Raw genomic sequence first — 27,226 nt, forward strand, 5'->3', positions numbered from 1 at the left:
TATTTATATGGAATATAGGATGGAGTCTGTACACATAAATTTGACACTCATTGGTATAAGGATTCTATTTAAAACCATGAAACTAAATACTATTACCTGAGGAGTTATTTAGGATCAGAAAGAGAAGAGACTTGAAGACTAGGTGCTAAAGCATCCAAAGCTTGGGGAAATGGGGAAGAACCAGCAAATAAGACTCCCTGAAGTACAATGAGAACTAAGTAAATAGTGCATAGGAAGAATGTGTTTCAAGACAGAGAATGATTGGTCCAATGCTGTTGGGGAAGATGATGATTGATATGACCCCTCTTAAACACAGAGATCTCTAGAGGCACTATCAAAAGCTGATTTGGGGTGTGAGGGGCAAAAGCCTGTTTGAATCGGGTATAGGGGATAAACAGGAAGATAGATATTAAAGACAGTGAAAACAAACACTTTTTTTTTTGCTTTAAATTCTATTTTGTAATAGCAATAGCAGTTCTTTTTATTACCATCGCTGTTTTATAGCACTTTGCATCCTTTTGCCTTTCAATCTTTCTGTATACTTATGACATACCAACAGCACAGAGCGGAATATTCTTTAAATCTAATCTATAATTGTCTTTATAACTGAAAGTTAATCTATTCAACATTTCTTATCATAGCAATATACTGATTTCTATTCTTAATTTTTGCTTATTCTTTCTGTTCATATTTTTTAAAATTGGAGATTATAGCACATGAAGATTAATAAATGTACACATAGATTTAAAACTACAGTTGATTTAGAAATGAAAATGAGAACAAGAAATTAAGTATGGAAAAAAATTAAGCTTTCTAAAAACACTGTATTAAAAAAAATCTTTTGGTAAATATCTGAGACTTTACTTAAAGAGCTTAATCACTTATAACCCAGGAAGACAATATTTAAAAGAAACATAGAGTTGGTACTCACAAATCCACCAACTACGCTAATACATAAATTACAGATTCAGGCAAACCCATTTGCAGACTTTCCAAATGGGATTCCTCCCTTTTCTCAGGAATTAAACACTACATTAATTTTTATTTTTCCCTCTCCTTGCTCTTCATGGTTTCTACAGGCTATGCATGTATCCATGAATTTTATAAGACGGCATTAAATTGATACATCCTCTACTTTTATGATTAACCCATTTTGTCACATGTAGCTTTAGTTCTTTCATTTTCCACTGCTGCATATTTTTCCTTTCTATGAATATGCCACATATTATATTCTACTATAAATGGGTATTTTTTTAGTTTTCTTTTTTTTAATATTATGAACAATGTTGCTATAAATGTTCTTTTTGGTAAACATTTGCAACAGTATCTCTTGAAGTGAAACTGCTGGGTTATAATATGTCACCATGGTTTTAACTGGTAAATCGCAGCAAAGTAGAGTATAATATCTTTTCATATTTACCAGCCATACAGTTTTCCTCTATGTAAAGCTCCAGTTTATGTTTTGTCAACTACTTTTTCTACTGATCTTTTTTCATATTGACTTTTAAAAATAGAAGTATAGTTGATTTACAATATTATATTCATTTCAGACATACAACACAATTCAATACTTTTATGGATTATGCTCCATTTAAAGTTATTACAAAACAATGGCTATATTCCCATGTACTATGCAATATATCCTTGTCGCTTATGTATTTTATACATAGTAGTTTGTATCTCTCCCCTCGCCCCTTCCCTCTAATTTTTTAAAATATTTATTTATTTTTGGCTGCATTGGGTCTTCGGTGTTGCGCGAGGGCTTTCTCTAGTTGCGGCGAGTGGGGGATACTCTTCATTGCGGTGTGCAGCCTTCTCGTTGCAGTGGCTTCTCTTGTTGAGGAGCAAGGGCTCTAGGTGCACAGGCTTTAGTAGTTGTGGCTCATGGGCTCTACAGCGCAGGCTCAGTAGTCGTGGTGCACGGGCTTAGTTGCTCTGCAGCATGTGGGATCTTTCTGGACCAGGGATCGAACCCGTGTCCCCTGCATTGGCAGGTAGATTCTTAACTACTGCACCAGCAGGGAAGTCCCTCTTCTCTCTAATTCTCTGTTACTTCTATGCATTGTAAAATTTATCTCTTTGGGACTTAACAACTTGGGAACATGCTCATGGGATGATATTAAGTAAATGAGTAAAATGAAGAGTGGTAGATATGATGCAATCCAAACTGTGCATACGGGAGAATATTTACTTATTGGCAATGGAAGGTGCTGATGGTTGACCAGATCACTGTCTTTAAGAAGGCTCCATTTTCAAATGAATCATATGTATTTTTGTAGCTGTGAACCATATCCTCCATGCTTCTTTCCTTTTGAAAATGGGATACTATCTTTTTTTCCTTTTGCACAGAGCAGTATATCTGCCCAGTTAACAATAAAAATTATTGAGATTATCAGGGGACGAGAGTGTAATCTGTACTTTATTCCAAAACTTTGCATATCTCTCTCTCTTTTTTTTTTTTGGTACGCGGGCGTCTCACTGTTGTGGCCTCTCCCGTTGCAGAGCACAGGCTCCGGACGCGCAGGCTCCGCGGCCATGGCTCACGGGTCCAGCCGCTCCACGGCATGTGGGATCTTCCCGGATCGGGGCACGAACCCGCGTCCCCTGCATCTGCAGGCGGACTCTCAACCACTGCGCCACTAGGGAAGCCCTGCATCTCTCTTTAATAGTTCTCATAGGGTATAGTCCAAGGTGCCAAACTGAACAAAGATGCTAACATGAAATCTTCGTTTATTTAAAATGTGGTCACTTCTTTTATCATGAAAAAACTACACACACTAACTCTGACTTCAATAATAACTTTAAATCACTTTGAGTCACTGAATTTTAAAACTGTATTGTATGGCAGAATTTATTAAAAAGTTAAAAGTAGGTCTTCCCTGGTGGCGCAGTGGTTGAGAGTCTGCCTGCCGATGCAGGGAACACGGGTTCATGCCCCGGTCCAGGAGGATCCCACATGCCGCGGAGTGGCTAGACTCATGAGCCACGGCTGCTGAGCCTGCGCATCCGGAGCCTGTGCTCCGCAACGGGAGAGGCCACAACAGTGAGAGGCCCACATACCGCAAAAAAAAAAAAAAAAAAAAAAGAAAGAAAGTTAAAAGTAGATCCCGGGAATTTAAGTAAATTAATTAATTAAATAAAATACATCTCTTGGGACTTTAATTCTATGATGTGGTGAGGAGCATAAATTATCAATTTTAATTTACTCAAATTAAACAACACAAAAAATCTTGTAATTACACTAAACATCCTTAGTGGAATACCCTAAGAATGTTAAAAAAAAGAAGTTTAAAAGTATAAAGTTTTTAAAATTTCAAAGCTTAAAAATTTAAAGAATTTTTTTAAAAGTAAGCTTCTTTTAGTATTTATAGTAGTAGTATTTAATATTATTGTTATTCTGAAGCTACTGTATCATAGGATAAACAATTCTGTTACTGTGCTTAGGAATGATATTTTTTTCACATAAGTAAAACGTCGTACAAATATAAAATCTAACAAATTAAAATTAAAATCTGTAATCCTAAATTTGAGCAAAAACTATCAATATAAATTTGTAACATAATTTTCCTTAAAAAAATTTCCAAGCTCTTTCAATAGAAAAGGCCTAGAAACAATGACCAACTCAGTGGCAACTAGAGTACTGACAAAGCTCAACCACCTGGCAAACAAGACAGTTAAGAGTCCAACTCCAGGGACTTCCCTGGTGGTCCAGTGGTAAAGGATCTGCTTTCCAATGCAGGGGACTGGAACTGCAGCTTCAATCCCTGGTCTGGGAAGATTCCACATGCCACGGAGCAACTAAGCCCGCACGCCACAACCACTGAGCCTGCTCACCTCAACTAGAGAGCCCATGTGCTGCAAACTACAGAGCCCATGAGCTCTGGAGGCTGCGCGCCACAACTACAGAGCCCATGCACTCTGGAGCCTGTGCGCCACAACTAGAGAGAGAAAACCCACATGGCACAACTAGAGAGAAGCCCACACACCTCAATGAAGAGCCCATGCGCCGCAACGAAAGATCCCGTGTGCTGCAACTAAGACCCGATGCAGCCAAAAATAATAAATGAAAAAATAGTATTTTTAAAAAAGAGTCCAACTCTATTATCACAGAACAAAGCAATGAAAGGTGGATTTGGAGCTAAAAGTCAATAAACTGATAATTGGCCCAAGTATCAATAAGACAGAGTAAAACCCATCTAATGTATTTATGAGATCAGAGTGATAATTTTCTCTTTTTCCAATTGAAGTATAGTTGATATACAATAGTATATAAGTTGTAAATATAGTGATTCACAATTTTTAAATGTTATACTCCATTTATAGTTATTGTAAAATATTGGCTATACTCCCCATGTTGTACAATATACCCTTGTAGCTTATTTTACACATAATAGTTTGTACCTCTTAATCCCCTAACCTCATAATCCCTCTCCCACCTTCCCTCTCCCCACTGGTAACCACTAGTTTGTTCGTTATATCTGTGAGTCTGTTTCTTTCCTGCTATATTCACTAGTTTGTATTTTTTAGATTCCACATATAAGTGAGATCATAGGGTATCTGTCTTTCTCTGATTTATTTCACTTAGTATAATGTCGTTCAAGTCCATCCATGTTGCTGAAAATGGCAAAATTTTGTTCCTTTTTTATGGCTGAGTAGTATTCCATTGTATATCTATATATACCACATCTTCTTTATCCATTCATCTGTTGATACACACTTAGGTTGTTTCCATACTTTGGCAATTGTAAATAATGCTGCTATGAACATTGGGGTACATGTGTCTTTATTTTAAATTAGTGTTTTGTTTTTTTAGATATATACCCAGGACTGGAATTGCCAGGTCATATGGTGGTTCTACTTTTAGTTTTTTGAGAAACCTCCATACTGCTTTCCACAGTGGCTCCACCAATTTACAGTCCCACCGACAATGTAGGAGGGTTCCCTTTCTCCACACCCTTGCCAACATCTGTTATTTGTGTTCTTTTGGATGACAGCCACCCTGACAGGTGTGAGGTGGTATTTCATTGTGGTTTTTTTTTTTTTTTGGTGGTACACGGGCCTCTCACTGCTGTGGCCTCTTCCATAGCAGAGCACAGGCTCCGGACATGCAGGCTCAGCAGCCATGGCTCACGGGCCCAGCCGCTCTGCAGCATGTGGGATCTTCCCGGACCAGGGCACGAACCCGTGTCCCCTGCATCGGCAGGTGGACTCTCTACCACTGAGCCACCAGGGAAGCCCTCATTGTGGTTTTGATTTACATTTCCTTGATTAGCAATGCTGAGCATCTTTTCATGTGCCTGTTGGCCACCTGCATGTCCTCTTAGGAAAAATGTCTATTCAGTTTTTCAGCCCTTTTTTAAATCAGGTTGTTTGCTTTTTTGATGGTCCATTGTATGAGCTGCTTATATATGTTGGATATTAACCCTTTATTGGTCATATCATTTGCAAACAATTTCTCCCATTCAGTAGGTTGTCATTTCCTTTTGTCGATGGTTTCCTTTGCCATGCAAAATCTTTTATGTTTAATTAGGTCCCGTTTGTTTATTTTTGCTTTTATTTCCTTTGCTTTAGGAGAAAGATGCAAAAAAAATTCCTGTGATTTATGTCACAGAGTGTTATGCCCAAGTCTTCCTCTAGGAGTTTTATGGCTTCTGGTCTTACATTTAGGTCTTTAATCCATTTTGAGTTTATTTTGTATATGATGTAGAGAATGTTCTAATTTCATTATTGCACATGTAGCTGTCCAGCTTTCCAAGCACCATTTATTGAAGAGACTGTCTTTTCTCCACTGTACATTCTTGCCTCCTTTGTTGTAGACTAATTGACCAGAGGTGCGTGGGTTTATTTCTGGGCTTTCTATCCTGTTCTATTGATCTGTATGTATGCTTTTGTGCCATTACCATACTGCTTTGATTACTGTAGCTTTGTAGTATCATCTTAAGTCTGGGATCCTGACTCCTCCAGCTCTGTTTTTCTTTCTCAAGATTGCTTTGGCTATTCCGGGTCTTTTGTGTTTCCATGCAAATTTTAAAATTATTTGTTCTAGTTCTGTGACAAATGCCATTGATATTCTGATAGATATTGCATTGAATCTGTTGATTGCCTTGGGTAGTATGGTCATTTTAACAATATTAATTCTTCCAATCCAAGAAAATGGTATATATCTCCATCTGTTTGTGTTGTCTTCAATTTCTTTCATCAGTGACTTATAGTTTTCCAAGTACAGGTCTTTCACCTCCTTAGGTAGGTTTATTCCTAGGTATTTTATTCTTTTTGATGGGGTTGTAATTGGGATTGTTTCCTTAATTTCTCTTTCTGATAGTTCATTGCTACTGTATGGAAATGCAACCGATTTCTGTATATTAATTTCATATCCTGCAACTTTACCAAATTTTTTTGATGAGCTCTAAAAGTTTTGATCATAGTGATAATTTTAAAATAAAACAAAAAACCCCAAAAAACCTCCTCATTGGTCAGCAAAGAAAGATGTAGAGAACCAGCTCATTACTTTGAAAACTAGTAAACAAAGTGAAAGAATAAAGCATTTATTCCCTTTCTATCTCAGGAAAAACAAATAGTCAATTAAGGGAAATCCTCCTTATGGAAGTAATCTACTAAATTAAGAAGGAATTATGAAAATAGAATTATCACTATTTTGAAGCCCCTTGTGAAATAAACCTTCAAGCGATGATTATCACAGAGAGACACCAAAGAGAGACAATCGAGCATTATGTGCCTCCTGGTATAAGTATTCAACACAACATATGACATATTCTTGCACAAATATGAGCCTCAATCTGATCAAGCCTCTGTATCAAAATCACTGTTAAAGAAAATTCAGGACCAGAAAATGGTTGGATGAAACCATGGGATGCAATCAGCAAAGTCCAGAATGTAAGAAATTCTATAGGACAAACAATCTAGTTTCTACAACAATAAAGTTCAAGGGAAAAAAAACACAACAGTATGAACCTATACACTAAAAGAGACATATCAACCTACTGCAACGTTTGGAGTTTATATGGATTCTGATTTTTTTTTTAAGTAATGAATGAGAAAATTTGAACACCAATTAGATATTTTATATTAAGGAATTACTGTTAATTTTAGATATGATAATGGTACTGGTTTATTTATGTGTAAAATAGGTAGTCCTTATCTTATCAAAGATACATACAGAAATATTTAGGAATGAAAAAATATGAATAATATGATTGGGAGTTTGTTTCAAAATAATCCAAGTGGGAGGTAAAGAGAATGAGTGGAGTCAAGATGAAATAAAATCGGCTATGAGATGATAAAGCAGCTAATGGGTAGGTAATGGGTACATGGGGTTTTATTATACAATTTGCTTTATTTTTGCATATGTCTGAAGTTTTCCAAATTAAAAGTTTTTCTTTAACCTGCCTTCAGGAAAAACTATAATAAAATCAGTTCAGTTACACTTGCCTGAAAATGTCAGATTCAATTTTACAAATCTCCCAAATGTACTTACACTTTCACACAAAGATAAGGCCTTAAAGCAAAAGAATGATGCTAGTGGTATATTTTAAGGAATCAGCAAGTGAGTGAAAATTTTTCCTTATTTTGCAAAGAGAAGCATTCCCAGTAATCTCAAAGTCAAAAGAGACACATAAAGAAACCAACCAATTCACCCTACCTTTAAGTAAGCGTTTGGGTTTGAGCATGAGGTGGTGTTATAATAGACAACTCCTGGATCACCTTTGTGATTACCTGCCTATTCACCAAGAGTAAGGCGGACTTCCAACTATGATCATTTACTACATGGCTGTCTTACCAAATTTACAATCTGTATTTTTAAGTCTCTAAAATGTTTTGAAGTTCACCAAAGAATAAATAAAAGTTGAGTTTTAAAATTCTAGTCTTTTACCAGATATCTAAATGTTTTCCACAAATAAAAAAGCAAACTTTAAAAACAATTTAGAACTGTTTGAATATTATTCAGACACTTACACAAAAGCAGATTTACATACCTTGCCTGGACTGTGAAGGTGCTACAGGAACTTCTTGGTTTGGCTCAAAAGGAAGTTCAGGTGTTAGGTTTTCAAACTGCTCTTTACTAATGAGATTTAGCTTCTTAAAGTTCTCAACTTCTTGCTGAAGTAGAATGGAGGAATCTAATTACTAAACTGGCTAATAGAGTAACCAACAGACAATAATTGATACTAATCTCAAAAAATGAGTTTTAAAAACAGGAATTGATTGCAACCGAATAGAAAAGATGTTCTAATAAAGAATCTAGCATTATACTTAATAATTAATATTCAGAGTTTAAAAGAGGCATCAAGAACCCTAAAATATTATGACTATTTTATAATTAAAATACATTATAAGAACATACATTCTTATCATTAACTATTTGTTGAGCATTTACACACAAGACCAGTAGAGTATTATAGAGGTTACAAAGTAATCCAAATTCATGTTCCCTATGCTTAAGGAATTTACAAGTTAGATGGAAAGAAAGAAATGCACACATAAAAATAATACTAGACAGTGTATGAAAAGTGGATAGTATTTGGTATAAGAATTGAGATCATAAGGGAGGCATCACAGAAGAGATGGGACAAAGCAGCTCCTTAGAATGAGAATTTAGAGAAAGGGAAAAGCATCCTAAATTAGGTACTATGAGCAAAGATGAGAAGCTTGGAATAAGCAATCATTTATTAGAAGATAATTCAGTAAATGACAAAATTTGTTTAGAACCAGTGGTCTGGTAAGGAAGCTGGAGAAACCTAATAGATCTTTAGCACTAGTCCAAGAAGTTTCTACCTCTTTTTCTAATAGTGGGAAACATGTGATGAAACATAAACCTAGATGGCTCTGAAGGTTCATTTCCAAACCCCTTTTATAAGCTTAGTAGCAAGGATACTGCGTAGGTCTAAGCTGTTGGCTCAAAGGAAAAATGGGCCCATCCCTGCCCCTAGGGCCCCTTTCTAATTTTTGTTACATAATCACATAGATGTTCCCTGCCCTGACCTACATATATGTAAAACATTACAGAGGTGGAGGCCATTCTCTACTGGAAGGTCATCGGGCCATAATGCATGAAGACTATCGAAGCCTGGCTGAAGCTGTGGGGAAAAAAAAAAAAAGAGTTTGAGGGACTACTTGCATTCTATTACTTCTGGTAAGTTTTCCCCAATAAACTCTGTATCACATCTACACTACTCCTCAGTGCTAATTGGTCCATGACCCTTTACAGAGTTAACATCTAAAAAGAGTGTAAGGAGGTAAAAGATATGACAAAAGTATCTGTCTGATGAGCCAAATTAAACATCATCATTACAAAATAGTTGTGGCATCTTGCTCTTAACAGCTATCCAAACAATCTTTTCCTTCTGTCTTCAAACATGAATGTTACTTGACAGCTCACACCATTTATTAGATCCAGTTAGCCTTTTAAACTAGGATCTATCTTCTTTTCATGAAAATGCCTTAAATGATTACTTCCCCTATACCAAAATTGCTTTTCCAAAAGTCTTCAATAAGCTCTTCAAGCTAATTGAGTCATTACTCTTCACTGTCCCTTATCTTGCTACAGAGCTTGCTATTAGCAACTCCCACTTCAATGAACATTTATTGTATGTTTATCATATACCAAAAATGAATAAACACAGTTCTATTCTGATGGGAACACAAATACGTTTCTGTTTTGTTTTTAACTTTTAAAACTAAGTATGGTATAACACACCGCCGCTTACATATATATGTATACACACACACTAGAGAAGGGCATAAATCATAGGTATATATCTCAATAAGTCCAAAGTGAACAGACCTGTGGAACCACCATTCGAGTGAAGATGATATAACTAGCACACTAGAAGTACCCTTCATGCTCCTTCCTATCACTGCCCTGTCTTTCTTCCTAAAGACAGCCAATACTCAGACTTTAATTCTTTAGATTCATTTTTCCTGTTTTTGAATTTTATAAAAAAGTAATCATAATGTATGGTTTCCTTAACACAAAATTATCTTTATGAGATTCATCTATAGTTTGTGGCTCTACAGCAGAGGTCAACAAACTACAGCACCTAAAGGCCAAAGTTTGTCTTTGTAAACAGTTTCATTGGAACACAACCGCATCCATTTGTTTACATATTGCACACGGCTGCTCCAATGCTACAACTGCAGGGTTGAGTAGTTGCCATAGTCAACGTATGACATACAAAGCCTAAAATATTTACTACATAGCTCTTTACAGAAAAAGTTTGTCCATCCCTGCTCTACGGTACTCTATTGTATGATCAAACCACAATTTTAAAAAATCCATTCTAGGGACTTCCCTGGTGGCACAGTGGTTAAGAATCTGCCTGCCAATGCAGGGGACACAGGTTTGAGCCCTGGTCCGGGAAGATCCCACATGCCACGGAGCAACTAAGCCCGTGCACCACAACTACTGAGCCTGCGCTCTAGAGCCCACAAACCACAACTACTGAGCCCACGTGCCACAGCTACTGAAGCCTGCATGCCTAGAACCCGTGTTCCGCAACAAGAGAAGCCACCGCAATGAGAAGCCTGCACACCACAATGAAGACAGCCCCCGCTCACCGCAACTAGAGAAAGCACACGTGCAGCAATGAAGACCCAACGCAGTCAAAAATATTAATTAATTTTTTTAAAAAAAGATAAATACAAAAATCCATTCTACTGTTGATGAGCATCAGGTCCTTTCCAGACTATAGCTGCTATCAATAATGTTGCTATAAATATGTTTTTACAGAACACTTATTTGGTGAACATATGTTTTTTTACCTTTTTGTAAACTGTAGTTGATATACAATATTATATGTCACAGGTATACAATACCGTAATGCACAATTTTTAAAGTTTATACTCCATTTATAGTTACTATAAAATATTGGCTATATTCCCTGGATATGTACAACATATCCTTGTAGCTTATCCTATACCTAATAGTTTGTACTTCTTACTACCCCACCCCTATATTGCCCGTCCCCGCTTCCCTCTCCCTACTGGTAACCACTAGTTTGTTCTCTATATCTGTGAGTCTGTTTCTTTTTTGTTATATTCACTACTTTGTTGTATTTTTTAGATTCCACATATAAATGAGATTATACAGTATTTTGTCTTTCTCTGACTTACTCACTTAGCATAATGCCCTCCAAGTCCATCCACTTTACTGCAAACGGCAAAATTTTGTTCTTTTTTTATGGCTGAGTAGTGTTCCATTGTGTGTGTGTGTGTGTGTGTATACCACATCTTCTTTATCCATTCATCTTTTGATGCACACTTAGGTTGCTTCCATATTTTGGCAATTGTACATAATGCTGCTATGAACATTGGGTGCAAGTGTCTTTTTAAATTAGTGTTTTTTGTTTTTTTCAGGTATATATCCAGGACTGGAAATTCCAGGTCACATGGTAGCTCTACTTTTAGTTTTTTGAGAAACCTCCATACTATTTACCACAGTGGCTCCACCAATTTACATTCCCACCAACAGTGTAGGAGGGTTCCCTTTTCTCCAAACCCTTGCCAACATTTGTTATTGTGTTCTTTTAGATGAGAGCCATCCTGACAGGTGTGAGGTGATATTTCATTGTGGTTTTCATTTACATTTCCCTGATGATTAGTGATGCTGAGCATCTTTTCATGTGCCTGTTAACCACCTGCATATCCTCTTAGGAAAAATGCTTATTCAGTTCTTTGGCCCATTTTTTAATCGGGTTTCTTTTTTTTTTTTTTTTTGATGTTAAGTTGTATGAGTTGCTTATATATGTTGGATATTAACCCCTTATTGGTCATATCATTTGCAAATAATTTCTCCCATTCAGTAGGTTGTCATCTCCTTTTGTCGATGGTTTCCTTTGCCATGCAAAATCTTTTAAGTTTAATTAGGTCCCACTTATTTATTCTTGTTTTTATTTCCCTTACTTTAGGAGATGAATCCCAAAAATATTCCTGGGATTTATGACAACATATATTTTTATTGAGTATTTACTAGGAGTGGAATTGCTGAATCAGGTGGTGCACTTCAACTTTAGCAGAAAATGCAAATATGTTTTCATAGTAGTTGTACCTATTTACATTCCCATTAGCAGTATATCAAAGTTCCTATTGCTCTACATCCTCATCAACACTTGGTATTGTCAGTTTTTAAAAATTTAGTCTTTCTGAAAAGGACCAAACTATGGATATAAACTACATTTTGGATGGACCTCAAGGGCATTATGATTTTAAAAAAATATTAATCTCAAACGGTAACATGCTGTATGATTCCATTTATATAACATTCTCAAAGTGACAACATTATAGAGATGGAGAACAGATTAATGGCTACCAGGGATTAGGAATAGCAGAGGGGAGGGAGATGGGTGTAAGTTTAATAGCACAAGGGAGATCTTTGTGGTGATAAAATAATTCAGTGCCTTGACTTTTATAGTAGTTATGTGAATCTACATGTGATAAAATGATAGAGAAGTATACACACACATTTGTGATAATAAACATCAATTTCCTGGTTTTAATATTGTGGTTTAATTATCTAAGCTATCAGATTTAATTAGATTTAATTATCTAAGATAACCTTTCAAGGTTATCTGGGTGAAGCATACACTGGACCTCTCTGCACTATTTTTCCAGCTTCCTATGAATCTATAATTATCTCAAAAATTTGAAAAATTTAAATATGTAGCCACTCTGGTAGATGTGTTATCTCATTGTGGTTTTAATTTGTATTTCTCTGATTATTAATAATGATGAAAACCTTTAGTATATTTTATTTGGATAATTTTTTTGTGTGATATGACTACCCAATTCTATTGCTCATTTTCCTATACAGTTGTCTTTCTCATTGACTTGTGTATGAGTTCTTTACAAAATGTTGTAAATGTCTTTTTTCTACTCTGTACCTTACCTTTTCACTCTTTTATGGTATCTTCTGTTGAAAAGTTCTTTTTAATGTAGTACATTTTATCAATCATTTGCTTCATTGTGTTATTTCCTGTTTAGTAAATCTTTCTGTACTAAAAGATCATGGAAATAGTATATTAATCTTTTATGAGTTTTATTATTTTGACTTTCACATTTAAAACTACAATATATCTAGAATTGATTTTTCTGTGTATGGTATAAGGGTTAATGTGCACTTGAAAAGAATGTGAATTCTGCAGATGTCAGGTGCAGTATTTCACTTCTGTCAATTAAGCTAAGTTTCTTAACTGTGTTGTTCACATTTCCCACATGCTTACTGATTTTTTCATCTGCTTGCTATACCTTGCATCTTTCTTGATAAGGTGTATTAAAATCTTCCACTATGATTATAAATTTGTCTATGTACACCTATCAATTTTTGTCTTATATATTTTGAGGCTGCTATTAAATGCATACAAGTTTAGAACTAATATATTTTCTGGTGCAACTAAACCTTTTATGATTATGAAATGTCCCATTTAATCCTGAATAATTCTTTTTGCCTTAAAAATCCACTTTACCCATAGAGTTATACCAACTTTGTTGTGGTTACTGTCAATATTTATTTAAATCTACACATGTATTTACCATTTCCATTGCTCTTTATTCCTTTCTGTACCTTCACCTTCTTCCTGGAATCATTTTCCTTTGCCTAAAATACTTCTTTGTACTTTCTTTAAAGCGTAGCTGCTGAAAATAAATTTTCTCAGTTTTCATATGTCTGTTGGTTATTTCACCTTCATTTTAAAGAGCTGCATTGAGATACAATTTACATACCATAAAATTCACCTATATTAAGTGTACCCTTCAACTATTTGTCTACCTTTATTTCTGAACACTAGTTCCCTTCCAGTACTGTGATTACACCACCCCATTGTCTCCCGACTTCCATTATTTCTGCTGAAAAGTTAGCTGTAAGTCTTACTATTGATGCTTTTAAAGAAGTTTGTCCTTTTTCTCTGGCTTTTGTTATTTATTTTCAGCAGTTTTAAATTATAACCTTGATGTGGTTTTCTTTATATTTATATTCTTTGGAGTTCATAGGACCTCTTGAATTTATCTCTTGTTATATCTTTCATCGGTTTTGGTAAAACGTCAGCCATAATTTCTTCAAATAATATTTCTGCCTTATCCTCTCACTCCTCTCTTCTGAGAATCCAATCAAATGTATGTTTGAGCTTGGGACTGTATCTCCTATGTCTCTGACAACAGTTTCTTTATTTTCCACTTTTTTTGCTCCATGCTTCACTCTTGATTTTTTCTTAACCCATCTTAGTAATTCTGTATTCAGCATGTACTTATCTACTGTTAAGCCAGTTCATTGCACTCATTTTATATTTTTCATTTCCAGAATTTCAGTTAGATTCCTTTTTAAAATTTCTACTTCTCTGATTAAATTCTCCATTTTACCTTTTTAAAAATCATGTTAATAATAACTAAAGTCTGATAACTCTATTACCTGGATCTCTATGGATCTGTCTCTATTTTCTGTTGTTCCTTTTGTTTTTTCTATAATATCATCTTGTCTTCTTGTATGCCTGATTATTTTTTTTGGGGGGGGGCAGACATTATTTTTGAAAACTTGAGGCTTAGGATGATATTTTACTCCAGAAAGGATTTGTGTTTTCCTTCAACTAAGTGGCTACAGGCATCAGCATGCTGATCCAATGAGGGATTAAAATGAACAGATGCTAACTCTACCGAGAGCATATCTTTTTAAGTTACCCTGATTTTCTAGGATGTAGGCCTTTAGAGTTCCCAAAGCCTAGAAGGCTTACTAGAGGTCCCCAACTGGTTTCTGAACACCAATTTTTATTACCCTGGTTCCATGAGTTTTTCAAAAAATCTCTTTTCAGCTTTTTAGTTGCTGCTTCTGGAACTAGCTGATGCCTCTGAGGGAAATGCAGACTGTAATGCCAGTCTTCTTCAGATTTCCTTCTTCCAGATTTTAGCCACACAATTCTTTATTGTATTGTTAGCTCTACTGTGTTTTCATGCAGATTTTTTTACCTACTTTTCCAGTTGTTCTCGGCAGGAGGGCTGATATGAATTACACAGTCTACCCCAATTGAATCTATAGTCAGTCTAATTTTTGTTTTTTAAATAAACTTAGACTTTGCCTTGGTCAAAAGGGGACCAAAAAGACTTAATAATCAGTGGATAAGACTTGTAAACAAATTAATTACATTTCACTATAAGAGTTAAAAATTGGCACATATCGGAGCGGCTGGGCCCGTGAGCCATGGCCGCTGAGCCTGCGCGTCCGGAGCCTGTGCTCCGCAATGGGAGAGGCCACAACAGTGAGAGGCCTGCATACCGAAAAAAAAAAAAAAAAAAAATTGGCACATATGAGGTAAAAAGCTAGAATTAAAACATGATTTTTCTGGGGTGGATGACAATAAAAACTATCAAAGAGGTATTTCCTGGGAAGAGTAAAATCTGAACTGGGTTTTGCAGTCTAAAGGATGAAAAGGAGTTTGACAAGTAAACAATGTAAAAAAAATAGTGCAGACAGAAGAAATAACACATGCATCTTGGTATTTATTATGAATTTTAAAACTGAAAGCAGTGGCACAATGAAGACAGAGAGATATGTAAGAGCCAAATCATGAATTCTTGTTTTCCAAGGAATTTGAACTTTATGTTGAGGGAGGTAAAAAAGCACTGAAGAGCATTAAGAAAAATAGGAAAATAGTAGGATTAATATTTTAGAAATTTGAAGGATTTGCATTCTTTTCCTTAGGATCACTTATTTTGAAAATTAAATAAGCCTGAAACTATTTGCAGCCATCTTTGCCATCTGACAGAGAAAGCCTGACTGAAAATGAAGCTAACACAGAGGAAAGAAGACCAAAGATAGGAGTAGAGAAATGTGAAATCATTCTTTGAAGTTCTAGACAAAGACTTGTCTGGAAGCAAGTACTCCTCCTTGGACTTCTGGTAGTAAATTCCCTTACTTGCTAGGAAAAAAGGAGGAAAGGAGAAAGGAAGGAGGAAGACTACTCTCTGACAAGAGGAAAGCTAGAAAGAGAATGAACTAGAGCCAAGAACCTAGTATACAAACCCCATAGAGAGGTGGTGCAGACCAGAACTGTTGCATGGCAGTAGTGATGGTTAGGGAAGGATGGATAGACCTAGTGACACACTGCATGTTGGAAGTTAGAAGTTGATGAGGATTCCTAAGGCATCCAACCAAAATTTAGAAAAACATAGAAAAGAGGTTTAGGGTAGGTTTCCTTTAATTTTTTAAATGGAGACAGAATATAAATGAGATACCTATGGAACACGAGACACACAGCTGGAAAATCTAATAGCTACTGGTTACAGTTCTAGAGGCCCACAAAAACACTAGGATGTCATTAGCATACAGTTAATGATTAAAAACCTGGGAATGAATTCTCTCATTTATGGACAAGATAACAAAGTTCTAAGAGAAGCAGGTCAAGGGTAGGACCAGGGAAGACCACATTTAAAAAGCAGGCGGAAATTGTACACTCAAAAATGGTTAAAACTGTAAATTTTCTGTATACATTTTACCATAAAAAAAAAGACACCCCCCCAGTAAAGGCAAGCATGCCATTTTGTCATGTCATAAGGTATGAAAAGTGCTAAGCAATGGGGACCTAACATTGGTATACATTAGCCATCTTGAGAAAGTTCTAACCTGACCAAATGTGAAACATTTGAACATCAAAATGAATAACTGGAATGGAATGGTATCCATTCAAGAGTCCATACTAACATTAAAAAGAGAGAGAGACAGAAACAGACAGAGAGAAGAGAAAGTTAAAATACAAAATAAAAAACGAATGGAAAGTTTTCTTTTACAGAAGAATGCTAATTGACATAGAGGGAGTAACAAATAAAAAATTACCATCTTATAATCACCATAGTAAAACTGATTCAAGCAAAAGTCATCAATGGAAGCTAAAACACTAAGTGAAGACTGCTGGGGAACATGGCTTTAAAATATTACTCCAGAGATAACTTATTAATTACAAAGGGAAGCAGGTACCTTCTTCATCTGTTTGCAGAAGACATATGAAGGAAAGTGACAACATGAAAACCAAATGACATCATTATGTCTCCTGAGGTGATATACTAAAGACGGCACATTACCTATGTAATATTCCTGCCAAAAATATTTAACCTAACGCTAGTCATATGGAAATACCAGGCAAACCTAAACTGAGGGATATTTTCCAAAACTATTGACCTGGATTCTTCAAAAATGTCAATGTCTGCACCCCTATGTTCATAGTAGCACTATTTACAATAGCCAAGACACAGAAACAACTTACATGTCCATCAACAGATGAATGGATAAGAAGGTGTGGTGTGTATGTGTGCATATATATATATACAAAATAAAATATTACTCATCCATAACCAAGAATGAAATAATGCCATTTGCAGCAACTTGGATGGACCTAGAGATTATCATACTAAGTGAAGTTAAGTCAGAAAGACAAATACCTACCACATGATATCACTTACATATGGAATCTAAAATATGACACAAATGAACTTATCTACAAAACAGAAACAGACTCACAGACACAGAGAACAGACTTGTGGTTGCCAAGGGGAAGGGGGGACAGGGGAGGACTGGATTGGGCATTTGGGACTAGCAGATGCAAACAATTACACATAAAATGGATAAACAACAAGATCTTATTGTATAGCACAGTGAACTATGTTCAGTATCCTGTAATAAACCATAATGGAAAAGACAAAGAAAAAAGAAAAAAAAAGCCAATGGCATGAAAAGCAAAAAAAAAAAAAGGCTGAGGAATTATTCTAAATTAAAGAAAATTAAAATTATGTAATTCTAAATGCAATGTGTGATTCTTGGAGTTGGTATCAAAAAATAAATAAAAAGTTATAAAGGACAGTATTAAGACAATTAGAGAAATCTAAATATAGGCTATATATTAGATATAGCATTCTATCAAGACTAAACTTTCTACGTTTGACAGCTATTGTTATGTAGGAGAATGTACTGGTTTTTAAGAGATACAGGCTTTATATTTATGGATAAAGTGGCATAGTGTCTATAACTAACTCACAGGTGGTTCAAAAAATTCACATACATATTATACATATCCCTTTGGTTCAGCATTTCATTTCACCCCTGGATTATTATAAATAAGTTTTAACTCAACTTCTGCCCTCCCCTACTCTGACCTAGGCTAATGCCTCTGTTAGATTAAACCTTACTAAACCATATTTTGATCATACCACTTTTCTTTGTAAGAACTGCAATCGCTCCTTTTCTAAATTCCTACATAGATTTCAAGACACTTCACAATCTGCTCCCATCCCACCTACCCAAACAATCTTCAATTTCAGTACATCACAATAGTAGTAACATTTTTAAAGAAATTTGATTATACTTGTTCAGCAATTACAGTAACTTTTTAAGTTATTTTTTAATGCAACTGCCATTCTACTCAATGAACATACGCAGTGAAGTAATTAAGCCCTAAAATGTTAATTCACATAAAGAAAAACCCAACAAAAGGATGCATACATTTTAATAATGTCCTGACCATTAAAAGGTAAAGTATCTAGGGAATTTCCTGGCAGTCCAGTGGTTAGGACTCCGCACTTCCACTGCTGGGGGCGTGGGTTTGATCCCTGGTCGGGGAAATCCTGCAAGCCATGCAGTGCGGCCAAAAAAAAAAAAGAAAAAAAAAAAAAAGATTAAAATGTGAAGTATCTAAACAAGTATAGTTTCACCATATCCTCAAGGACCTAATTTTATAATTAAAGGCTTTCATGAATAAAAAAAGTTGAGAAACACTGACTAAATTTGAATTATTTTAAAAATCAGCCTCTTAGGAAAAAGATGACCATGAACAGGAAGAGCCAACAAGTTAGAATCTTCATAAATTTGCTCAAGTGCTTCAAACAGTGCAACACTCGAATATTTTATAAATACGATCCTGCTACATTACTATATATATGATAAATTTACATATGCATATTATGATGTGGGTCTATGTTTAAAACCACATATGTATTTTACAAGTCATTTAAAGGACTTTTAAGAGTATTTTGGCCATACTCAGTTTTCAACTTAAAAGGACTCTAGAACCAATTCCCAAATAATATTTAATTCCAGTGCATTAGAGAAGACACATAAGTTAGGTCTTAGACCTATCAGTGTTGAGCAACTTTTCTTTACTCAAGAAACAGTAATTTAAAAATTGCAAACTGTATTTTTCATAAATTATCTTTATCAGGATATTAAAAAATACATCTGTGTTACATATCACTGCAATTCCATCAAAGAAGGAACAGGCCAGATTTTATAAACTACATAATTTATATTGTAATAGCTAACTTAAACACTATCTTTGAAGGAGATACTTTAGAATCTGATTTTTCATTTACTGACATACATTGTTGTAGTATTGAATTCTTAGTCACTCTTCAATCCACTTTCTTTGAGACACAACATTTTCATCATCACTGTTCTTCACAACAATCACAAGGCTTTAACATTTATTTAAGAGACACTCCACCTACTTACAGCACCAGAGGCTACTTTCTGTCCTCAGCTCTCTTTTCTCCATTTTCCCCCTTCAAATCAAGCCAACTGGTTACCTTCACTAGCTGGACTACCTATTCTGTTTTGATTTTGTACATTTCCAGATAGTGCCTAAAAACCAAGGAAAAGCTCTTGCGTGCATCAAGGGATGGAAATTCTGATAAAAGTTATAAGGGGGCAAATTTTACAACCACTGTTTTAGCAGTGGGAAAAAAATTTTCTCTGCCACAGAAACCTGAAAAATAAATCAAGCAGAGTCCCAGGAAAAGGCAAGAAATGAGCCAGTTGTTTAGGGCTGACTAGTCTACACCTTAAATCAAACATACAAAGGAGGTTCCTAGTCTAAGCTCAACAAACAGGGGAAACATAAAGGACCTTGGGCCTGTAAACTCCATGACATCAGGGACTTGCTGTTTATTTTCCTCAACACTGTACACAAGTGCCTATCACTAAGCTTGACACCTCACAGGTACTCCGATATCTGTAATGAATGAACAAAAAATGGATGACTGAATGAAAAACAAGAGAGAAACTGAAGTCAAGAAGAATGCGTTCCAAAGGAAGATATTTTCTTGTGGGTTTTTTTTTTTTTTTTTTGGTCAGGAGTATTGAACAAAACAGTGGGTCTTAGATTAAGTGTTTTGTTAATTATAATATAGAATATTCATTACTAGGGCCAAGTTTAAGCCTAATCCTTCTCTATAATGCCTCCCTTGATTATGCCAACCCAAAACTCTCAAAATTCTTTCATCCAGGTCTTTTAAAATAATTCTGCCTTAGTGTGAACTATATGTGTACAGTATAAAAATTAATAGCTGTGAATACCACCTGTTACCACCATCTAGGTTAACAGAACACTGACAATACCTTAAAGCTCCTTGTTTGCTTCTGCCCAATCACATTCTCTTCCTTTTCTCCAGAGGTACTGCTATATGGATTTTAGTGAAGGTCATTTCCTAACTGTTCTTTTATTAACCACCTTTGAAAGTTCCCCTAAGCAACATATTTTACTTCCCCTGTGTTTGAACTTTATGTAAATAAAATCATATTTTAATATGATAATATACTGCATATATTCCATGAATAACACTCACCAAATCTTTTTTAGTTTAATTTTTATTTGGGAATTTCTCTAACATATGCAAAAATAGAACAGTATACTGAAGTCCTATATATCCATTACCTAGTTTCAATTATCATCCTTTCACCATTCTCTTATTTGATGTACACCAGCATTACTTTAAAAATCATCCCCCTTTCTTTGTTTCTAAGCGGCTCCAGTCATGGTGCTGGTGTTACCCTTGCCTGGTTGTAGGTGGCTATCTCTCCTGTCTGTAGAATTCTGGCCTGAAAATACCAGCTGGTACACCAAACTAAGCAGCTTCAACAGGGACATTATTTCCTCCTAATATCAGTTCAGTAACTAGATTTGGTTTTTTACTACTGTACACTTCTGGCAAAGAGGGAAAATAATAGTTCCTCGGTCTTCCTTTGTTTTTGCATTAGATTTTGATATTTCAGACTGTAAAGGGCTCTGGGGGATGATATTGATATTACCTGTGATCGCAGTAATTTTACTGAAGCAACTGCATTGAAATTCACTTGGGTTTTCTCTCATTATCAGATTCTATTCCAAACAAGTATTCTATAAATCCAAATGGATTACCAGTGTGCTATAGATTTATTATACAACAACATTCTATGTTTGGTCTACATTGAAAATAGTTTAAGTTAGTCTTATCATCTAAAATATTTTAAAATGTTCTTTACATGAAATTTTATTTTGTATTTTTAAAACTTTAGGGACTTTATTTTTCTAAGTCAGTTAACTACTTTAAAAAAATATTTTGTATCTACTTTTGTAACTTCATCAGAATAAAACATATTGAAAGAAAAAAATCATCCCCATTTCTGTATCTATGATTAATTTATTTCACTGCTAAATACCAAACCATTATACACAAAGACACAATTCATCTATCCATTATACTATTTTGGACATAATATGAAACTGATGCTTATTAGATATCTGTGTGTATACATATACATTTAGAAATGGAATAGATGTTTCCTAGGATGCATAAATAGTCAACTTTAGTAAGTAATATTAAACTGTTTACAAAGGTGGTTGTAACATGCAACAACATAGATGGGCCTAGTGTGTATTATGCCTAGTGAAATAAGTCAAAGAAGACAAATACTGTATGTTATTACTTACAAGTGGAATCTAAAAAATAAAATAAATGAATGAATATAACAAAACAGAAACAGACTCACAGATATAGAGAACAACTAATGGTGACCAGTCAGGGGAGGGAGTGAGAAGGGGCAAGACAGGAGTAGGGGATTAAGAGGTACAAACTACTATGTATAAAATAAATAAACTTCAAGTATATATTGTATAGCACAGGGAATATAGCCAATATTTTATAATAACTTTAAATGGAAGATAATCTATAAAAATTCTGAAGCACCAGGATGTACACCTGAAATTAATATAATATTGTAAATCAACAATACTTCAACTTTTTTAAAAAGATGGTTCTAACAATTTAATCTAGCACCAACTGTGGTATGTGAGTTCCTATTGTGCCATTCTTTACAAAGACTTAATACTGTCAGACTTTAATTTTATGATATAACAGTTATGATCTTCTGCCTCTGCATATGATAGAGTAACTGATACAAGCCTACTTCTGCCAACAAAAATAACCATAAACTGATATAAAGTAACTATTTTGGCACTGGATAACTAGCAATGCAAGATCCTGATCTCTGAAAGAAGAGAAATTCACAAGGTGGACTCCACAATCACCCCAGCTCTCTTTTCTCAGTACAATTTCCCAACCACAGCACAGCAAGCTTCAGCCCAAGCAAAGCATGGCTGTCCTGCTGAGCCGAGAAGGTAGTGATTAGCATTCAGGGAAGCAGAAGCAATGTAATCTATAGAGCAGAGCACTGAGGAAGAGGGAGATAATTAGTGTTGGAGGGGGCAATACCCCTTGTGAGTAGGGGGTCAGACCCCTGAGAGTCCTTGGCTGAAGGCTGAGCTACATACATAGAGGATAAGACTCCCTGACACATATCCAAAAACAGCTGCAATGGGACTGAGCTCAACAGTTATATTAAAGGTCCAATAGCATTGGGAGATAATGACATATAGACCCAGTTGAGAATGGAGACCCCTTGTTAACCACTCATCAACACCCAGAGCATCCAGGTAAGATGCACTTTAAAAATTAGGCCAGGCTACAGAGTAAGGCCCACCTCCTACAGTAAGACCTACTCTAGATTCCCTAGCAAAGCCTAACACAAAACCTGATAAGATGTTGAGGAAACATAGGGTTTAGAGGCTAAGCTCTACCAAGTTAGAGAGGTTTTCCACAGATCTAACCTAACAAAGAATAAAACCAAGCCCACAAAATTCCAAGCTGTCAGGCCAAAAAAACAAAAAAATCAACATTCCTCAGAGGAAGATGACATAATCTATAATCTCTACAGTATAATACCTAAAATGTCTAGTAAAAAAACATTTCACATTTAGTATCTAAAATGTGAAAAGAAACAGGAAGATGTAACACACAGTCAAGAAAACAACAACAGTCAACAGAAACTGTCTTCCTGATGTCTCAAATGTTAGATTTTACAATAGGGACTTTAAAGCAACTATTACAGAGTTAAGTTTGATGAACTAAAGGAAAAGATGGTCTGAATGAGTGAACAGATAGGAAATCCCAGCCAAAAACGTAGACTACAAAAAAAATAAGTTATAGAACTGAAAACTTTGTACTTGGATGAGCTTAAGAATAGAATGGAGATGGCAGACAAAAGCTAGTGAAAATAAAGACAGATTTGTAGACATAATTTAACGTATAAAACAGAGGGAAAATAGCCTGCGAGCCACAACTACTGAGCCCACGTCACAACTACTGAAGCCTATGTGCCCTAGAGCCCGTGTGCCACAACTGCTGAGCCACATGCTGCAACTACTGAAGCCCACACACCTAGAGCCCTTGCTCCTCAACAAGAGAAGTCACCATGATGAGAAGCCTGTGCACCACAACGAACAGTAGCTCCCGCTCGCCGCAACTAGAGAAAGCTCGCGCACAGCAACAAAGACCCAATGCAGCAAAAATATAAAATTTAATAAATAAATAAATAAAAGACTATGTTTTTTCTTTTCACAATTTCCTTAAAAGACAACTGTTAGTTTAAAGCAAAATAATAACATTTTAAGATGGGCTTAGAATACATGTAAAAGAATACGACAACACTAGCACAAAGGTAGTGGAACTATATTTTTGTAATTATAAATTATATTTGTAAGCCAAGAAATATTAACTGTCAGATGAGAAAACTATGAAATGATATAATAATCTAGAAAGATTTAGAAAAGTTAAGGAGGCATATTATTAGCACTAGAGTAATCACTAAAAAATAAAGTTTAAAGAAGCATAACTAAGAAGCCAAAAGGGAAACTAAAATGTAATATTATAAAACGTTTGATTAACTTAGAGGTCACAAAAGAAATTAAAAAGGGAATAAAAATATTATAACTAGTAAGACCCAATTATATGATGTCTACAAGAAACCCTCCTATAAAATAAAGGCACTAACTGGGGAATTCCCTGGCAGTCCAGTGGCTAGGACTTGGAGTTTTCACTGCCAGGGCCTTGGTTTGATCCCTGGTCGGGGAACTAAGATCCTGCCAGCCACACAGCACAGCAAATAAATAAATAAATATAAATAAAATAAAGGCACTAATAGGCTGAAAGTAAAAAGATTAAAGAAAGGTGGCAACTTTGGCTTCAACATCAGACATGGCATTACAAGAAATAATGATGAGGGACCTCCTTGGGGGTGCAGTGGTTAAGAATCCGCCAGTCAATGCAGGGGACACGGGTTCGATCCCTGGTCCAGAAAGATCCCACATGCCACAGAGCACCTAAGCCTGGGCGCCACAACTACTGAGCCTGCGCTCTAGAGCCCATGAGCCACAACTACTGAAGCCCAGGTGCCTAGAGCCCGTGCTCCGCAACAGGAGAAGCCATTGCAATGAAAAGCCCACACACTGCAACGAAGAGTAGCCCCTGCTTGCCACAACTAAAGAAAGCCTGCATGCAACAAAGACCCAACGCAGCCAAAATTAAAAAAAAAAAAAAAAATTAAAATAAATAATGATGAGTCAATATGGATCACCGTGCATATTTCACAATGATGAATCAATTCATCAAGAATACATAACTACATATGTAGGGCTTCCCTGGTGGTGCAGTGGTTGAGAGTCCGCCTGCCAATGCAGGGAACACGGGTTCGTGCCCCGGTCCGGGAAGATCCCACATGCCGCGGAGCGGCTGGGCCCGTGAGCCATGGCCGCTGAGCCTGCGCGTCCGGAGCCTGTGCTCTGCAACGGGAGAGGCCACAACAGTGAGAGGCCCGCGTACCGCAAAAAAAAAAAAAAAAAAAGAATACATAACTACATATGTATACTGCATCTCATAACAGATGCATATATATGCATCACATATACATGCATTTAACAATAGAGCTACAAAATTTATATAGCAAAAACTGACAGCTCTAAAGGAAGAAATAAACGAATTTCAACCGCAGTTGAAGATTTTAACAGCCCTCTCTCAGTAATTTATATGAGGAAAAAAAGTCTAAGGATATATAAGATTTAAACAATGCTATCAGATAACAGTCTGGCCTAATTGACATTTACAGAATATTACGCCTAAAACCTACAGATTATAAATTATTTCCAAGTATACATAAAATCCTCCACCAAGATAGTGGAACTATCTTGCTTGCTTAGTCATTTTTTTCTCTGAGCACCAACCCCATCTAAACTTACTTCCCTTAGAAAATACTTATGGGAATATTTTGAGGCTTAGAATGACATCAGTCTACCATCAGTGGGCCAAATCTGGCCCGTGGTCTGTTTTATTGTACAGCCCTCTAGCTAAAAACAGCTTTTACAATAAAGGGCTACATTAAAATAAAAAAATACAAAAAACAACCACCATAAAACCAACCATGAAACAAAGAACATGTTACAGAGACCCTAAGTAGCCTGCAAAGCAGAAAATATTTACTATCCAGTCCTGTACAGAAGAGTTTGCCAAACTCTGAAATAAGTTCCTCCAAAGAGGATATATATTTGCTTATGCCAGGCGCCTGTGATTTTAATAGTCCAGAACTACTTTATATTCTTAGTTCTAGCTTTTTTCAGACTGAAGTATATTATGAATTTGAGCTGCAAATCCATAAATGTTTGACCATTGAGTGGTTACTTCCCACCTGCCTCCATTCAGAACCAAGACCAAGAAATGTCCTCTGAGTAAATGTCCGCTTCTGAGCTCAGTTTCTTTTCTCTGGGATTGCATATTCAGTCAATCTATGGTACAAGCATAACTTTTTTTTTGTAATTTTTTCAATAATTTAATCTAGAATTTTTAGTTATTTTCCATAGGAGGGTTATCTGGGAACTTAGCCATTCATATACTCACAGAGAGAACACTTGAATCAAGCTCCTTCACTTGTATTCTGCTACTATAGAGGTTTACGTAACTGTGGAGAGAGCAGGAAATGTAGAACATGAAAGGATGCTCAAAGAAGATGATGTCTAACCAAGTTTGAATCATGCATAGGAGTTTGTGTAGCAAAGATGATGGGGCAAGGGGCTTCCCTGGTGGCGCAGTGGTTGAGAGTCCGCCCGCCGATGCAGGAGACAAAGGTTTGTGCCCCGGTCCGGGAAGATCCCACATGCCACGGAGCGGCTAGGCCCATGAGCCATGGCCGCTGAGCCTGCGTGTCCGGAGCCTGTGTTCTGCAACGGGAGAGGCCACAACAGTGAGAGGCCCGCATACCGCAAAAAAAAAAAAAAAAAAGATGATGGGGCAAGAGGATTTCAAGGCTTTGGTGGAACATGCACAAAAGCTTAAAGATGAGAAGAGTATCTTTGGGAAACTCCAAGTACTTCAGTGTACAGAGAAAAAGAGCAGTGAGATGAGGCTGGAAAAGTAGAAACATGGAGATATGGAAGAATTCATGAAATATGAGAGTAATACAAACAAGACTTACTGACTAACTTGAGGCAAGAGGGATATACCCATGCCAATGTTCAGGGATCACAGACGCAATCACCAAGATAGGAATCATAAACCAACTGGGGAGTTCTGTTTACTGTGAGGAGGAAAAGGAGCTAAAGAAGGGGGTTTTGAATGGAGAAATAATAAATTCAGTTTGGGGTATGTTGATTTTTAAAGAACTCTAGGACAAATATGATGAAATGTCCCAGGAGGCAGCTAGACACACTGCATCTGAAATTCAGGGTCAAAATCTAGTCTAGATATAAAAGAGTTGGGATTAAAACAACATACAGTGGTGAATAAAGTCCTGAGTAGAAAGAGTGCTTAGAGAGAGCAGTTAGAGTAAGAATATAGAGTCTTAAGTCATAAGCCTACGAATCTCTGACAATTAAGGAACAAACAGACGATAAACATAAATCTAACTGAAAAAGAATGGGTACAGAAGTAGAAGGGGGACGCCCCTGGTGGTCCAGTGGCTAAGACTCTGTGCTCCCATTGCAGGGGGCCCTGGTTCTATCCCTGGTTACGGAACTAAATCCCACATGCTGCAACTAAAAAGATCACACGTGCTGCAAGTAAAAGCTCCCACAGGCCGCAACTAAGACCCATTGAAGCCAAA

General features: G+C 36.1%; 1 protein-coding gene across 9 annotated transcripts in view; it reads right to left on the reverse strand.

Annotated features, from left to right (window-relative positions):
- The window catches only part of LARP1B (La ribonucleoprotein 1B), a 128,204-nt gene that overhangs the window by 46,063 nt on the left and 54,915 nt on the right, over positions 1-27,226 (reverse strand). For all 9 annotated transcript variants that reach the window (XR_014326181.1, XM_082838619.1, XM_082838621.1 and 6 more), the window contains one exon: positions 7,995-8,118. Coding sequence is in view for 8 of the 9 variants with exons in the window: in XM_082838619.1 (XP_082694745.1) it covers positions 7,995-8,118 (124 nt within the window). In the remaining variant the exon portion in view is untranslated. The remainder of the gene's footprint in view (positions 1-7,994; positions 8,119-27,226) is intronic.

This window comes from Leucopleurus acutus (genome assembly GCF_964270905.1).
Source record: "Leucopleurus acutus genome assembly, chromosome: 4".
NCBI classification, from domain to species: Eukaryota; Metazoa; Chordata; class Mammalia; order Artiodactyla; family Delphinidae; genus Leucopleurus; species Leucopleurus acutus.